This window comes from Lissotriton vulgaris, chromosome 1_1, assembly GCF_964263255.1.
Source record: "Lissotriton vulgaris chromosome 1_1, aLisVul1.2, whole genome shotgun sequence".
Taxonomy (NCBI): domain Eukaryota; kingdom Metazoa; phylum Chordata; class Amphibia; order Caudata; family Salamandridae; genus Lissotriton; species Lissotriton vulgaris.
This window is the reverse complement of record NC_141685.1, coordinates 1030921235-1030939132: the sequence shown is the minus strand read 5'-3', so window position 1 is coordinate 1030939132 and position 17898 is coordinate 1030921235. Positions and strand designations below refer to the sequence as shown.

Sequence of the window (17898 nt, the reverse complement as noted above, 5' to 3'; positions counted from 1 at the left end):
GTCTTGTGACCTGAAAATAACACTTCTCATTGGTTCAGGACAGTTTTTTTTTCCAAATGATGAAAGACCCCACCTTTTTTCCTTATTATGACTTTGTCCTTTGACTGAGGAAGACCTGTTTGTACCTCTCTGTACCTTTTTGATCTTTATAATGGCTTCAGTAGCAGCAGCAGCTGGTGCATCTGCCCCACCACCACCACCACAACAACCAAGAGGACCAGCTCAAGATTACATTGGTGGCCAACAAGAGGAGGAGGAGGAGGAAGAGGAAGAGGAGTATGATGAAAGATGGCTACCTGAACAAAATACCCCATACAAGCCCAAGTCACACATTGTATGGGAGTTTTTTTCACTCCCAGAGGGCAAGAAAAAAGTGAATGCGGCCAAGGTAACTTGCCTAATCTGTAAGGAAGAACTCTCAAGGGGCAACCCAAACAAAAAATATTCCTTTGGTAACTATACCATGATTCGACATATGACCAGTAAGCACTCTAACAACTATTCTCGTGCAGAGCTCAGGGAACTGGCCAGTAACCTCCCCCAGTCTTCAAGGACCACCTCCCAAAGAAACGAACCCACTTCATCGGGACCAGAAACATCAGAGATGATGCCTTGTATTCAGCCACGATTTGCTGATTTTAAAATCACTTGTTCTGCATGTGGCAAGCTTATCGCCTATGGTGAAAAACGCGTAAAGCTCATCGTCCTTGCAGGTCATAGTCACAAGTGCCCCAAAAAGAAGTCATTTTTGGGGTTTTTTGTTTTTTTGCTCCAGTTGAGCCAGTTTCAATTCCCTTTTTTTTGTTTTTCCCCCTAAAAAAATACAAAAAAAATATAAAACTGTTTTGAAAAGCCAAAAAAAGTACAAAATGTTCAAAAAACACAAAAAAATATAAAACAACAAAAAGAAGAAAAAAAAAATTCTTTTTAGAACTACCTCCAATTTCTAAAAAAAAGGCTTCATTTTATAAAAACTCTGTCATTCTTTTTCCTCATAGTACGCTCCCCGGTCCGCTCCCCGGTGCGCGTACCGGGCGCTCCCCCCACGAAAACGAAAAAAAATATTTTAAATGCCCCGCGGGGCCCTTTTATAGCCCCCACATCAAACCTAGGGGGTCAGAGGGGGTCTATCCCTGACGCCGAATGGTCATTTCCCCCTTTGTTTTAGCCACCTCTTGTGTCTCGATTTTACCGAGACACAAGATGGCGGCCGCTCCGGACTGTTTCGAATGTTTACAGACACCCGAGAGCCAATCAGCTTTCCGTGCGCACCTCGCGTGAAGCACCCGGAGCGCTCCCCGGGGCGCGTACCGGGGCGCTGCCATAGATATATATATTTTTTTGAACCTAAATTACTCAAAATCCACTGGAGCACATATCTTGAGACATAGCAAAGGCACATCGGGCTACCAGTCCCTACAATTTTGCCAGATTTGGTGGAAATCCATTCAGCCGTTCGGGCTAAAAGTGAAATCGACCGCCCTATGGAAATTAACATGGGGAAAACGTGATTTGGGACCCCCCTTTTATGTCGGCCCCCGCTTGACGAATCCCCCCCAAACTTTCAGGGAAGGACCGGAACGCCACGAGGCCATTTTGAGGAAATTTTCAGTCAGATTCGTCAACCGGCGCCAAAGTTATTCCAAATAGAATTTTGAGATTTAACATTGAAAAAATCCTAACTATAACTACCTACTGGCGACCGCCAGTAGGTAATATATATATATATATATATATATATATAAATACTAGCAGCCCGTCCCGACGTTGTCCAGGAGCAATCTGCCCACGTCACTGCTCACGTCACTTTTTCCTGCTGTAATGCCCCGTTTGGTACCTGCCCACGTCACTGGCCACGTCACTTTTTCGGCCTGTAATGCCCCGTTTGCTACCTGCTCCACTTTGTACGCTTTTGTCACCTGCACACGTTTCTTTTTCCTCCTGTTAACCTGCCCACGTCACTGCCCACGTCTGTTTTTCCTCCCTGTAATGCCCCGTTTCACTTTTTCGTCCTGTAATGGTCCGATTCCTCCCAGCTCCACTTTGTACGCTTTTGTCACCGGCACACGTTTCTTTTTCCTCCTGTTAACCTGCCTACGTTACTTTATCCTGCACATGTTTGTTTTTCCTCCGGTACCTGTGGCTCGCTCACCGCTCCTCCCCGCCGCCGCTCCTCCCTGACGTTTGCTTTGCTGACTGGTAACTTGGCGCCCTACCTCATCCGCCGCTGACTGCTCCCCCCCGCCGCTGCACCTCACTGTATACCCGCAGATCCTCACCGCCTGTCCGCCGGTCATGTCCGCTGCTCCCCTGATCTCCGCCGCTCCTCGTCACTGCTCCTCCCCACGCTGATCTCCGCCGCTCTTCCCTGCGCTTTTCTCCGCCGCTCCTGTACGCCAACTCCTCGCATGTACGCCGCTCCTGATGTCAGCATGCACGTCGCGGCCGGCGCTACTTTGAAGGGACTTCTTTTGTTTTTAACTTATATTTTTTACTAACGTATTTATTTTTTATTTATATAGTCTATGTCCATCTGCACAACCTGAGGATTACAACGATGTATCGGGTGTGTGGATTGGCGCTGCGTTTCCCGAGTTTACCCGCCTCAAAGCCTCAAAGTTCTTCCTTTATAATAGTAGTATATATATATATATATTACCTACTGGCTATCGCCAGTAGGTATATATAGTTAGAATTTTTTCCCTATGGGACTTTTGAAAATTCTATGTCTAATAACTTTGGCGTTTGTGGACGGAATCGGCTGAAATTTTCAGGAAAATGGCACATTTTGTTTCTGAGCAGCCCCTGAAAATTTGGTGGGGTTTCGTCAAGGGGGGGCCGAGAAAAAAGGGGGGTCCCAAAACGCGTTTTTCCCATTCATTTTTCCATAGGGCGGTTGGACTCACTTTTAGCTCGAACGGCTGAATGGATTTGCACGAAACTTGGCAAAATTGTAGGGACTGTTAGCCCGATGTGCCTTTGCTAGGTCTCAATATATGTGCTCCAGTAGTTTTTGAGAAATTAACGTTCAAACCAAGATATATATCTGTAACAGCGCTCTGGGCAGCGATCCGGTCCGCTTACTTTTCGCTTATCGGAACTTTGCGCGCAGAAAGCTGATTGGCTCTCCGGTGTCTGTCAACATTCTAAACAGTCCGGAGCGGACGCCATCTTGTCTCTCGGTAGGATCGAGAGAGAAGAAGAGGTGGAAAACGAAGGGGGAATTTAATGAAAGGGGGCAAGGTATCCCCCTCTTGACCCCCTAGGAATGTTGTTGGGGTTATTAAAGGGTCCCGTGGGGAAAATAAAAAAAAAATGATTTTTCACGGTAGAAGCGCGGCCGCGAACTGGTAGCGAAACGGGAATTCGCCATTTTGTGCTTCGTAAATTAAATTACTAGTTATAAGTGGGTGCGGGAGACGTATCCTAATCCCCTATGTTTCCTGAGGGTGGGTGAGGAGGCTGATATATGTTGATACATCTCTTCCAGCGGCTGTGCGTGAGCTTTTTTTTTTTTTTTGCTGCGTGACAGTCCGGAGCGGCCGCCATCTTGTCTCTCGGTAGGATCGAGAGAGAAGAAAAGGTGAAAAACTAAGGGGGAATTTAATGAAAGGGGGCAAGGTATCCCCCTCTTGACCCCCTAGGAATGTTGTTGGGGTTATTAAAGGGTCCCGTGGGGAAAATAAAAAAAAAATGATTTTTCACGGTAGAAGCGCTTCACGGGCCGCGAACTGGGCCGCAAACTGGTAGCGAAACGGGAATTCGCCATTTTGTGCTTCGTTAATTAAAGTACTAGGTATAAGGGGGTGCGGGAGACATATCCTAATCCCCTATGTTTCCTGAGGGTGGCTGAGGAGGCTGATATATGTTGATACATCTCTTCCAGCGGCTGCGCCATCTTGCCTTTTTTCGAATGCCACAATTTTGTCGTGCACGGCAGCCATTTTAGATGCCAGGCTGGTTCCAGGCTATCACCTAACCCTGCGGATGTAGTTTATGGCCCCAGCTGTAGAGAATTCAGACATGCCAATCCTCCTGATTCAGGCGTGTGAGTACTGATTTCAGTGCTAGTCTCCCGCCTCCCGATTTCTGCAAGCAAAAACCCGGGGGCATATTACGAACAACTAGCGATAATTTTTGTCTCTAACTTGTTTAGAGACAAAAATTATCGCCGCACATCGGCGATTTTTATCGCAGATAAACCTTGCTATTATCGCAGAAAAGTCAGCGATATTCATGTATTATCGACCTAATGCTCTTAGCCATGTTATCCACCTCCCATTGGATAACATGGCTAAGAACTGCTCAGGGCAGGTGTTAGATTTTGGAGATATTCGCGCTTAGCGCGAATATCTCCAAAAGTTGGTAATAGAAGGTAGCGATGTTAGGGACTGTTTCCAGTCGCTAACATCTTGGCACGCCACTTTGCATGTCATTAGTGATAAGTATCACTGACATGCAAAGCGGGGCCCAAGATGGTCGCTATCTCCTTTTAGCTGTCACTAACTGGTGTTAGCGACAGCTTGATAATAGGGAAATAATTTTATCTCCGCTTTCATGGTTTTTAAAGCCAAAAAAGCGGAGATAAACCCCCTTGATAATATGCCCCACGATTCCTTGGGGGTTTCAGCTGACAGGGCTTGGTATTGTGTTACATGGTAATTTTTCCATGAAACGTCAGAGGGTCGATGCAGGGGTTCTAGAAGAGGTGATAAACCATTTAAGCCTCATGAACAAGCGCATGGTCTTTTAAAGATTTGTGAAGTACTCGGGGCGGCGGTGTGTGTGTGCCCTCTTTCAGGAGCGGGCGGGGGGGCACTGCCAGCAACTTGCCAGGTCAGGTAGTGTTCAACACGTGCATCACCCTTTCTCTGCCTGCTATTGCGCTCCATGCTTCGGAAAGGTAAGAAAAAGAACGTGCATTTGAGTTTGAAATGTCCGATCCTGCAGCAGCACACTTCCAAAGCCCACACATGACAATAACCCGATTCAAGGCCCCATTCACCCGTTTTTAAAAAAATAGATAACACTCCAACAAAGTAAGGTTATAAAACTTTATTAACTACTAACTTTAACAAACGGAACAAAAACTAAAAACATTTAAACATTTCTCAACACAAAAAGCAACAATGGTTAGAAGCTGTCTTTTGTGCGAATAGTCCCAAGGCAGCACAACGTGCAGAGTTCTGGACGGCACCCAGGTGATGTCGCCTGGGTGCCGCACTGGTTTAGGGATCCTACAATGCTGCTCCGAAAATTGGCGTGGGGCGTCCCGGGTGGGGCGGGGGGAGGCCTCGTCAGTAGTGGTCTGTTGTGCGAATAGTCCCAAGGCAGCACAACGTGCAGAGTTCTGGACGGCACCCAGGTGATGTCGCCTGGGTGCCGCACTGGTTTAGGGATCCTACAATGCAGCACAGAAAAACAGCGTGGGGCATCCCGGGTGGTGCGGGGGGAGGCCTCGTCAGTAGCGGTCTGTGTCCAGTGTCACATGGCTGACACAACATGTACGACAGGCACCCAGGTGATGTCCAGTAAACTGCCGCACTGGTTTTGGTATCCTACAATGCTGCTCCGAAAATTGGCGTGCGGCGGCTCGGGGGGGGGCGTGGGGGAGCCGGCGTGAACGGGCCTCCCCAGGTGGCGGCCATCTAGCTGAGTTGCGCTCGCTCTTGCGGCCACAGCGTCTCGCTCACCATGTTGTTGAGTTGCTCCCACTCTTGCAGTGCAGCGATAGGCGGCTGCCACATGGCTCTTAAAATGGCGGACAGCTCCTCGGTTTTAGGCCTGGTCCACTGAAATGGCCCTGGGACACTTTGGAACTCGGACGCTTGCCTGCTAGGGCTTGGGCTCCATTCTCGAAAAGCGTCCGCTCAGCCGTGAAGATTGTATAAAAGTCTTGGGGGCCCCCGACTCCCGCAGGCTTCCGGTGGGGAGCGGCTGCCATGATTGCTCGCGGAATGACCACGACGGAGCCACGAGATGGTGGTGCTCTCATGCTGACGCCAGCTTCAGTCTGAATGATCCAGAAACAAGGTGGGGCTTTCATCGTTTGGGAAAAAAAAATGTTCTAAACCAATGAAAAGTGTTATTTTTAGGTCATATGACCAAGCCTTCCATCTTTAGGAAACCAAAAGTAAAATGAACCAATGAAAAGTTTTATAAACAAGTCACATGACCTGTTATGCGACATAGGGCTACAAAAAGCGTAGAAAATCCGTTGGCACGTGAGGCGGCGTCAGTAGCGGACCGATGTGCGAATAGGCCGAAGGCAGCACAACGGGCCGAGATCCGGATGGTACCGAGGTGGTGTCCAGCAAATTGCCGCACTGGTGTGGCCATCCTACAATGCTGCGCCGAAAGACGGCGTGTCCAGCTGAATTGCGGTCACTGTTGCGGTACAGTGACTCGAACGCGCCGAGATCCGGATGGCACCGAGGTGGTGTCCAGCAAATTGCCGCACTGGTGTGGCCATCCTACAATGCTGCGCCGAAAGACGGCGTGTCCAGCTGAATTGCGGTCACTGTTGCGGTACAGTGACTCGAACGCGCCGAGATCCGGATGGCGCCGAGGTGGTGTCCAGCAAATTGCCGTACTGGTGTGGCCATCCTACAATGCTGCGCCGAAAGACGGCGTGTTCAGCTGAGTTCCGGTCACTCTTCCGGCACAGTGACTCGAACGCGCTGAGATCCGGATGGCACCGAGGTGGTGTCCAGCAAGTGGCTGCACTGGTGTGGCCATCCTACAATGCTGCGCCGAAAGTCGGCGTGGGGTGCCCCGTTGGCTTATGAGGTGATGTCAGTAGTGGACTGATGTGTGAATAGGTCGGAACCAGCACAAGGCGCCAAGATCCGAATGGCAAGTCCTGGATGTTGAGTGCCTCAGTTGAGATTTCTGAGCAGTGCTTGTAGGACTGTCTGAAGCTTATTTGCACCTGCTGCAGCTTCACTAGGTCCGGCGGAACTTTTTGCCTTTTCCTTTCTGCTTCTTTTCCTACAATGCGTTTCATCTGAAGACACGACCAGGTCCCTGAATGTGTGCAGGGGGACGCTATTGATTGAATGAACGCGCCGAGATCTGGATGGCACCGAGGTGGTGTCCAGCAAATTGCCGTACTGGTGTGGCCATCCTACAATGCTGCGCCGAAAGTCGGCGTGGGGTGCCCCGTTGGTTTATGAGGTGATGTCAGTAGTGGACCGATGTGTGAATAGGTCGGAACCAGCACAAGGTGCCCTGCACTGTTGAGCCTTTTTCAATGCCTGTTTTTTGTTGTTTCCCCTCCATCAAAAACAAAACAAAAATACAAGGCGCCAAGATCCGAATGGCAAGTCCTGGATGTTGAGTGCCTCAGTTGAGAGTTCTGAGCAGTGCTTGTAAGACTGTCTGAAGCTTATTTGCACCTGCTGCAGCTTCACTAGGTCCGGCGGAACTTTTTTCCTTTTCCTTTCTGCTTCTTTTCCTACAATGCGTTTCATCTGAAGACACGACCAGGTCCCTGAATGTGTGCAGGGGGACACTATTGATTGAATGAAAATGGCGGCTTGACACAAAGCTGACTCAAGCGTTACTGTTGGTGCTATACAGACAAAAATTGGTTTTCAGTTTGTACATTCTTCAGGTTTTTTTTTTCCATCCAAGTCTGATTGAGAGTTTGTAGAAAAATGGCTTCAGATTTTCCACATACTACTCTTCAACATTCTTCCTAAATGTAACAATGTGAAACTCACTAGGAGAACGGCTGTTTCTGTTTCCTTTCAAAATGCTGCCACCAATATTTTCTGAATGGAAGACACCATCTTGTAGCATAAAGGGCCGAAAGGGGTTCTGGTCTGGCCGATGGTTGGTGGAGACATTTTGACTATATCTTGGACCTGCCCGGCCTCGCCCAAAATGGCGCCGGTATAAATGGGACTCGTAACTCTTTGCCCGCAAATGTATATCTAGAAAATGTTATTGTAAGTGGCCCTGTCGTATTTTAATTACAAAATGTACGTCCACCGATTCCGCAACTGTTAGACACCTTTGTTCTTGTCACCTAATGGCCCGCTCGTTACGTTCTTCTACAGTGTAAATGTCTCCTCATCATATACGATTTCAGTTTGCTCCGTGGCCGGCCCACGTGGTTATAGGCCCGTATTTGTATACTGACATTTTCACAATAAAGGTTTTTAAAACAAAACACGGTAGTAGTATTTTCATTTGTAAAGTTTTTACTTTTAGTGACTGTTTTCGAATCAGTAAAAGGCAAGTGAAATAAAGCAGTCCAATTACATGACGGATAAAAGGTATAATATGTAGGAACGCAGTAAAGATAAATGGTCAAGGGCAGTTGTGTTTTTCATGTCTGCAACATAAAGTGATCGATAAGAATCTGATAATCAGGCGTATCGGCGACTAAGACAGCAGGCCGAATCTCTTTTACTCAACGGCTCCGTCATGGAAGGAAGAAACGCCCTTTTTCTCGAAAAAGGAATATATTTTACTTGCAAGACAGTTGTAAATTTTCCGGGAAAGTACATTAGCCTGGAATATTATAACATATGTTTGAAAAAAAAAATATTGTTCGAAAATAATAAAAAGCGTAATTTTTAGGTCATATGACCAAGCTTTTCATCATTAAATTAACAAAAGTAAAATGAACCAATGAAAAGTTTTATTAACAAGTCACATGACCTGTTATGCTTACGTTACGCGCTGCGCGCCGCGCCGCGGATCACTTCCGGGTGCGGTAACGCGGCGTGTCATATAACGCATTACGCGACAACGTAGGTCAAGAATATAGTCAAAATGTCTCCACCAACCAGCGTTCGGAACACAACTCCTTTCAGCAGTCCAAAAAGTTCTGTTAAATGACAACAGAGGGGACAGGCAACAAGAACCATCAGTCAAAGAGGGGAGGGCAAGTTCTTCTCTTCCGGGTCATGTTGGGGCGCTACCGGAACTGATCGAATTGGTAGTCTACAGTGTTTCTGGATGTTTCAGACTAAAGCTGGCGTCAGCATGAGACCACTACCTACTCGTAGCTCCGTCGTGGCCATTCCACGAGCAATCATGGCAGCCGCTCCCCACCAGAAGCCTGCGGGAGTCGGAGGCCCCCAAGACTTTTGTAGAATCTTCACGGCTGAGGGGACGCTTTTCGAGAATGGGACCCAAGCCCTATCAGGGAAGCGTCCGAGTTCAAAGGTGTCCCAGGGCCATTTTAGTGGACCAGGCCCAAAACCGAAGAGCCGGCCGCCATTTTGAGAGTCCTGTGGCAGTCGCCTATCGCTGCACCGCAAGAGTGGGCGCAATTCAGCTGGATGGTGGGCAAGACGCTGTAGCCGCAAGAGTGGGCGCAACTCAGCTGGATGGGACAAGGTTCAGAATTGAAGAGTCATCAAAAGGCAAAAAGTTCCGCCGGACCCCGGGAGCCGGCCGCCTATGTCGGGGGCGATCTCAGGCTACACCAGTGCTATAAGACTTGGGGAGGGTGTCGGAGCCAAGCGTCTTCTCCGAGTCCATGGCCATCACACCGCCCCTCAGGGGCCTCCGTCAAGCTGTTTAGGAAGGTAACATATCACATTGTTTTCTAATGCAGTCAGGTCCACAAACGACACTCACTTACTTTGAGAATAGTGAAGCTGCAGTAGGTGGAAATAAGCTTCAGACAGTGTTACAAGCACTGCTCAGAACTCTTAACTATGGCACCCAACATCCAGAACTTATGCTATTTGAGAATGGTAGTGACATCGAAGCATCTCAGGGACCAAAACCATTAACGTACTTTCACGTATGAAAATCTTACTTGGGGAGGGGGCAGGAGCGAAGCGCCCCCTCCCAGTCAGCGCCACCACACCGTATGTTGAAAATCTGAAGCCATCGTTCTACAAAGTCAACCAAACTTGGATTGAAAAATCTAGAAAAATGTACAAACTGAAAACCAGTTTTGGTCTGCATAGCATCAGTAACAACGCTTGAGTCAGCTTTGTGTCAAGCCGCCATTTTGATTCAACAAAGCACAGGCATTGAAAAAGGCTGAAATTCAGAACTCTAAACTATGGCACCCAACATCCAGGAGCTTGCTATCCGGATCTTGGAGCCTTGTGCTGTTTTCGATCTATTCACACATCGGTCCACTACTGACATCATCTTATAAACCAACGTTATGTAAATAGTTTTTTAATAAAATGTTTTACCCTGTTTCTTTGCTGGTGTGTTGTCTATATTTTTAATATTTGCATAGGGTTTGTCGTTATTTTGTGCGGGATGGGTGATGGAGCCGAGCTGTCTTGCAGCCCTCATGGTGTGGAGCTCAGTTCATCTCACTATTTTCGTATTTCTCAAGAAGGGTTGTTCCTAATATTTCTATTTTAGCGAGGTCAAAAAGAGATCCAATTAGTGGCCTACTGATTTTGCTCGATTACTTTTATTTTTTTACACGATTTTTCACTATCTGCAAAGACTAAACAGAGTATTGCGACTTTGTGCTTGTTTGTAAATAGAGAATGATCCAAAGAGAACCAATTCTAAAACAGTAAATGCTTGGACAACAATCAATCAAATGGAGAGACAAGGAGGCACGACGGATTACAACGGGGGTAAAGGCCTGCGTTAACTACCCTTCAGTATCTGCAAAGAGAGAGTACTACTAAGGCAAAAGAGGGGAGGGGGGGGCAGCGTTCAAAGCACATCAGCGTGCATAAATACGAAAATGTTTTTATCTATCACGTACTTGACATTTTAAAGCTTTTCATATTTGCTATTAAAAAACCAATGAAATTCACAGAAAAAACCATAGGTTATAGTGGATATATAGTTAGGAATTTGCATTTACAAAACCTTGAAAATTCAATGAAAAAACCATAGGTTATAGGCCATATATAGTTAGGAATTAGCATTTACAAAACCTTATTTTACTCGCATAAAACCATTGAAATTCCATATATAGTTAGCTAACTATAAGCGCTAACTATATATCGCGCACCCGCAATCCACTGCTGATGATGTCACATATTACATCATTCATGACATGGTCAGTGACATCACTGATGACATCACTGATGACATCTCAAATGACATCACTGATGACAACTCAAATGATATCAATGATGACATCTCAAATGACATCACTGATGACATCACTGATGACAACTCAAATGACATCACTGATGACATCTCATTTGTCATCACTGATCACATCACTCATGTGATAATACAATGAACCTCTTCAGACTCTAATATAACCTTACATACACTCAGTATAAACAGACACTCACAGACTGTCACTCATCCATGGAGTTACTCACACACCTAGTCAGTCATGCAAAGAATCAATCACACCTCCATTTCCTCAACTATACAGTTATACACATCTTACTTATTCAAACATATAATAACACATATTTACTCTCTTATATAATCCCTGATACAAGCTCACAGTGATCGATACAGCCACTCACACATTCACTGGCTCTTATGTTCAGTTATTTATATATCTCAACTCTCACATGTATTGTGTTTTACATACGTACTTACTTGCACATGTAGCAATGAGAAATCCATTCACTCACCAACACACCCATGCACAGTCAACCGCCCATATAGCTGTTTCCACATGCACTCTTGAACTCATACTCCTAGTGAATCAACTGCTTACACATCTATGCACAGAGTCACGCACCTCCCAGCCACCCACACACACACTCAGCCTCCCATTCAAATACTTGGGCAACCAATCAATAACCCATATGGCCACTCTTATAGCTACTGATCAACACATGCAGCAGCTTACACAACAACAAACATACTGATGCACGAATTAAGACAGTTTAGTCACTAACCCATGTACTCAGTGAGACACATTTAATCACTCACTCATACAGTCAGTCATGCACCTACTAAATTCTTCATCCAGACACTTATACATCCACTCATTCTTCAATATGTGAAACATATTTAAACTTTACAGACACATACAATCACTGGATGTTGTGATCAGTGATGTCATCAGTGATGTCATTTGAGATGTCATCAGTGATGTCATCAGTGATGTCACTGACCATGTCATGAATGATGTAATATGTGACATCATCAGCAGTGGATTGCGGGTGCGCGATATATAGTTAGCGCTTATAGTTAGCTAACTATATATGGAATTTCAATGGTTTTATGCGAGTAAAATAAGGTTTTGTAAATGCTAATTCCTAACTATATATGGCCTATAACCTATGGTTTTTTCATTGAATATATATATATATATATATATATATATATATATATATATATATATATATATATATATATATATATACACACACACACAGAGTGGGAACAAAAGAGCAAGGAAGGTAATGGAATGTATCTCTAACAGTTTGTGTTCAAACTGAATAGATCGCTTTGAATGGCATAGTTTCTTTAACTCTCCACCATTAAGAATAACTCACTAATTGTGAGGAAATGTTTTCAAATGGTATGAATCTAAGGAAAGATGGTCACAATGAAAAACTGATTATTGTTAAGTAGAATTCCTTATATGGCATGTTCAACCACCAGATTAATTTTCTTGGAATACTTTTCCATGATTGAGAAAATGTAAACAAAATGGTGTGGTCTTCATGTACTGAATTTGAGCATGGCAATTAAGCCAGCAGCTTACAACAGCTCTTTCAGCCATGCACACATTCACAATAAATTTAATAAAAAGAGATAAATACAAATGGGTTATAAACTGTGTAGACTTTATCTCACTATCTTCTTTCAAATTATTTCCAGTGCTGCCCAGTTTTGAAGTTAAAGTGGAATGCCCGCAGAAATTTTACCACCTGGAGGACGACAACCTCAATATTCGCATCACTGCAAAGTGGGTCAGATTTCATATTGTATTATTAAAAATCAAACTTTGATGTAGTTTTGTTAATTAATATGTACACTGCCAAAGCACAATGGTGTTCTCATTCAGGATGCTTACCATGAATTATTTCATACCAATTACCAAATGTTAGACTGAACATACGACTCAAAAGCGAACTCCATTTGTGATAACCAGTGTGTGTACTAAGTGCATGTAGAAGAAAGGTAAGAATGGAAAATGCTGTAGCTCCAGTGGGGAAGAAAAATAATATATTATGAGAGACACCTTTTTTGTAAGAGGCAGGAAGTGAGGTAGGTGCAGACAGAATTTTATGTTTCAATGTCTCGTAGTTTAAGAAGAAGGCCGGCCCATAGCTTGATTACTTTGTAGGAGATGTAAAAGCCAAATTATTTTTATGAGAGTATTGTCTTTGCAACTGAGGTACATTTTATTATACCTCATGACCTATTTGCCTGTATTTATTTGCCAAATAGAATGGGAAGCAAATACCTTTATTTGTTGCTGTGTGAGATATTCTAAATAATGTTTTAATGAATCTGTTTCAATATTGGGAGCCAAAATCATTTAGGGCCTGATTAAGACTTTAGCGGGGTGGAGCCGGGTCCGCCCCTCCGCTAAACCACTAAAGCCGTGATCAGACCGCCCAGCAGTTTAGAAGTTTTCTCCTGTTTGGTGGGCTGGTTTTTGGTGTTGTCACGCTGGTGCCTCCGAAAATGGGCACTGCAATGGAAACTTCAAAAAGAGTTCCTGCACTGCATGGACTAAAAAGTTCATGGCGGACAGGAACTGGGGTGCATGCAGACAGGGGGGCACATGTTGTGACCCCCTGTGTGCATCCCCATGTGGAGGTGGCACCCCGGTGTTCATGGATGAGGAACCTCCATGGCACAGCCAGAGTAGAGGAAACTCTCAATATGCTTGGCGGGACCGCAGCAGTCCGTCAAGCATGTTGGGTCCTCCTGACCGCTGCAACAGCGCCTGGAAACAGCGGTTCCCTGGTGGCTGAATCCAGGCTATGGCGGTCTGACCGCCCTAGTCGTAATAGGGTGGCCGGGTGCCCCGCCCTCACTAGTTTGGCAGTCCAATGTCAGCCAGACTCGTAATCAGGCCCTTAATCTTTTTTGATTCCCTTTAACCAAAAGTGAGTTTGCCACTCTATTTACCACCACTTGAAACATATGTAAAAGGTGTAACTTGTAGATTTGAAGTGGGAAACATAAAAATAGCCTTTATAAAAGTGGACTGTAGGGATTTTGCAGGAGAGATAGGCATTACCAGCTACAATATATAGGGGACGTGAGCTAAATGAGTGCACTTTTATTTGAAGATGAAAGTTGATTGTCAAAGTCTTCTCCCAGATTATTCTTGAGCTGTGTGGATCAGGAGCATTGTCCAAGCTGTTTGACTAAGGCAAATGTAGCACTCAGCCTCTGGCTGACTCAGAAGAAATGTATGCCTCATCATATGGTAGTCAATCATATTAAATCGTTGTATGCTGAAACTGGAGCATGTTGCAATCCCAAATTTGTTGTTGAAGATATTGAGAAGTTTCAGCAAGACCTAAAAGTTGTTGACATGCTGTTGGGGCCCTAGATCTTTACCTGTGGTAGGTTTGGGCAACTGAATTATTTTCATGTTGAAAAGTAATGGGACAAAAAGAACCTAGAGGGACTATGAACCTGTGGGATCTGTATCCTTCCAACTTTATCAAAGATAACCATGAAAGAGATAAGCCTTTTGGTAACACCTCGATAAACTATGTATTTGGAGTGGAATTTATTACTAATTTCACCATAACTTTTGGTAAAAAAATTGTGTAAATCCAGTACTTGTATAGCACACGAATCACCCCTGAAGGGGTATCTCGGCGCTGGGGGCCATTGGGAAAAATAAGCGAACTATTGTCCACAGTCGCGTGGTGCTGGGCAGGCCCCTGCCGCCGGGGCCAGGGATCAAACCGTGATCCCCAGCGTCCAACGTCAGTCGCCCTGGCCGTGGTGCCACCCTCTTCCCTATGAAGGGATAAAGGAAGGGATAAAGGAATATTACTTGTAGTCACTATTTTTTAGAACAGTTAAAACATGATATTGTGCTAAACACTGGAAGAAGAAGCTGAACATGTACATTTCAATCAAATAAGGAAAAGGTTTGGGACCGGGAGTCGTTATTTTAGCAGGTACTGCATACAGGGCTCCTAGTAAGCTGTGCAACAAGGGTTATGCAGTTCCTAGGGGAAGACAGGTCTTGCTTCGTGATGCCCTCACACACCCCGAGGAATGTCATGCTTCATCAATGGGCTTTGCTCCTCATCAGGCCGGTGCTGCAACGCCTGAAGGGCTCACCGCAAATGGGGCTCTTTTTCACAGATCTTTTAGTGAAGCAGCCGTAAGGTATGTGCGGGTAAGAGTGAAAGGATAGTGGAAGTTAAAATAAGTCTGGATCAGTCCTAATCAAAACTATTTTAATGTTCAAGGTATTTCCAGCTTTGTTAAAAGTGTATGGATGCCCTATGTGGATGTATTGTTCCTAAAGGGCTATCTCTGTGAAAAGGGTCAACATATTTCGTGCCTCTGTTGCTCCTAACGAGTCAATTGGCACTTCATCAGGACCTAAGTAGATGGTGTGTCATGAACTACTAGATGTCTGGCTCCTAGTTGGTGGGGTGGTAACCAGACAAAAATAGAGTAATGCCCTAGTACAGTGGTTCCCAAAGTTTTCAGTCCTGAGGACCCCCATTGAGTCACTACGGGAAGCCGGGGACGCACAAGCAATTTGAATGACTTAAATGTCAAACATTTAAACTGTAATTTGAAAAAATAAACACACACACGTGTACAAATCAATTACAACTAGACTTGAATTACTAAACATTATAGTATTTTTATATTAAAAATATTTGCAAAAATCAAAAGATCTTAATGAGAAGTTTGGTGCTGCATCTTGCGACTAACGTTTCCTTGTTTGGTTTTATTTCACTGCCAGAGGCTCCTGCTTCTGCCAACGCTGGACTGGAAACCTAAATCTGCTCTGGCAAATGTTATCAGAGCAGCCCCTGTACAGTGCACACCAAGTGCAGCGAGTAAGCCTGATGACTACAAAGGGGGCTTTGGGGGGGCTCTCCCCCAAGAACATTTGGGGGGAATTGGTGCATTTTACAACACATTTGACAATATATTTTGAATTGTATTAGCTTTTAAAGCATAGTAAATAATGACCTTACTATGCACCAGGATACAACAATATTTTGTCAATCTTTAATGATAGACAATTTTCAATGATTCCCTCACTACTACCCTCCAACAGTGCCACTCATCTCTCCATAGCCCCTCTGTCACATGTATTTAATTTATTTTTAGCACCTCTTATACCACTGTAGGGTGTCAGAGCACTTTACATCACACACAAACAGAGACAATGACTCATACATGTGTAGATCAGTGAATAGAAAATGTTACATAAGGCAAAGGGGATTACAAGGTGTAGGATTCACATCCATACTGGGAGGCATTGTTTAAGAGTGCTTGGTCTGGAGAAGAACAAAATCAGGATTCAGAACATAACACAGGGGTTTGCATTGACTTTAATAATTAGGATTTATTTCTACCCAAACAAACCTTTTTAGCAGCATCTGGATAATGAAAGATTGGAAAAAAGCATAACTTACTAACTTGTACCATGCAGTTTGCATTCAGCTCTTTCAAATCAAATCAAATCAGGGACATTTGTACAGCGCACATATCACTCTGAAGTCTCAAGGCGTTTGCAGACGGCTCTGATGGAATACTCGCTTAGTTGTCAAATAGCCATGACTACAGCTTCTTGCGGAAGCAGTTGTGATCAGCGATGGTACGTATGTTTGAGGGAATTGTTTTCCAGGATGCTGAGGCGAGAAAGGCAAAATGACCTGCTTCCTTTTCTGGCAGTAAATTGATGGCAGTTTATAGCTCACTGTGCCACATTATGATTGTAACTTGTGAATGGCACAATAACACAATAATCTCTGTGGCAAAAGCAGGAACCCTCTGAGTTAATACTGTTTTTTATTAATGCATGGTAGACATTATTTGCAGCAGGCATATGGACAAAACCCCCACATCTCTCCAGCATGTACATTAATCATCAGAGTTATCTTGACACTTTTATTGCTCACCAAAAACTGCTAATTATACAATGAACTTGGCAGTGCTTTTAAAACTGCTGCCTGCGGACCCCCTGGGAATGTGTCATTGACCCCTGGGGGTCCACAGACCCCAGTTTGGGAACCACTGCCCTAGTAGACTTATACTGGGCAGTAACGTACTCTGAATGTATTTTCCCCTAATTATTACCCCAAGTTTAGAACCTATTTAGTCATTATATGCAATCCATAATATAAATTCTACTTCACATATTTGTGAGTAATTACCCAACACTTTTTATTAGCCTTCTCAGTACAGGGCAGCTGGTTTGCGAATCTTTCAGATTGCCCTTGTGACAACGTGTCTCCGCAAATGCAAAAAGAACAATGGATGGATGGAATGCTGAAAATGTCAAACTTTCACCCCAAGTGCAGAGATCTGGGACCAAATCCATTGTTTTTTGCCCACCATCCCATTCTAGTTTAAACCCAGCCATATGCAAATCAGTCTTGACACTGCTCCCCATGGGGACTCTCCAGTCCGAACTGCCAGGTCAGGGCATCCCTGGACTGGAAACAAGCATCCTGGGACGGGTTTTGTAGCATCACCCATCATCAGCCAGGCTAGCTTAAATCCTGTGGCATTGTAAGCATGAGACCCATGTCTGGTCATACCCATCACACTCGATGTGAATATGCAAAAAAAAACAATTGATGAATGGAATGCTGAACATTTTCAAACATTCACCCCCAATGCAAAGATCTGTGCCTAAATCCATCGTTTTTGTTCCCACCATGCCATTCCAGTTTAAACCAACCCATATATAAACCATTCTTGCCCCTGCTCACCATGAAAATAGCACAGCCCGGATTGCTAGGCCAGGTTCTCCCTGGACCAGAAACAAGCATCTTGAGGACGGTTTTGGGCTATATC

The 17898-nt window shown here is 44.8% G+C and overlaps 1 protein-coding gene across 1 annotated transcript in view; it reads left to right on the top strand.

The window, feature by feature from the left end:
* LOC147748462 (venom factor-like) overlaps nucleotides 1-17898 on the top strand; it is a 273916-nt gene that overhangs the window by 166231 nt on the left and 89787 nt on the right. The window contains exon 7 of the mRNA XM_086928296.1: nucleotides 12748-12835. Coding sequence (XP_086784422.1) covers nucleotides 12748-12835 — 88 coding nt within the window. The remainder of the gene's footprint in view (nucleotides 1-12747; nucleotides 12836-17898) is intronic.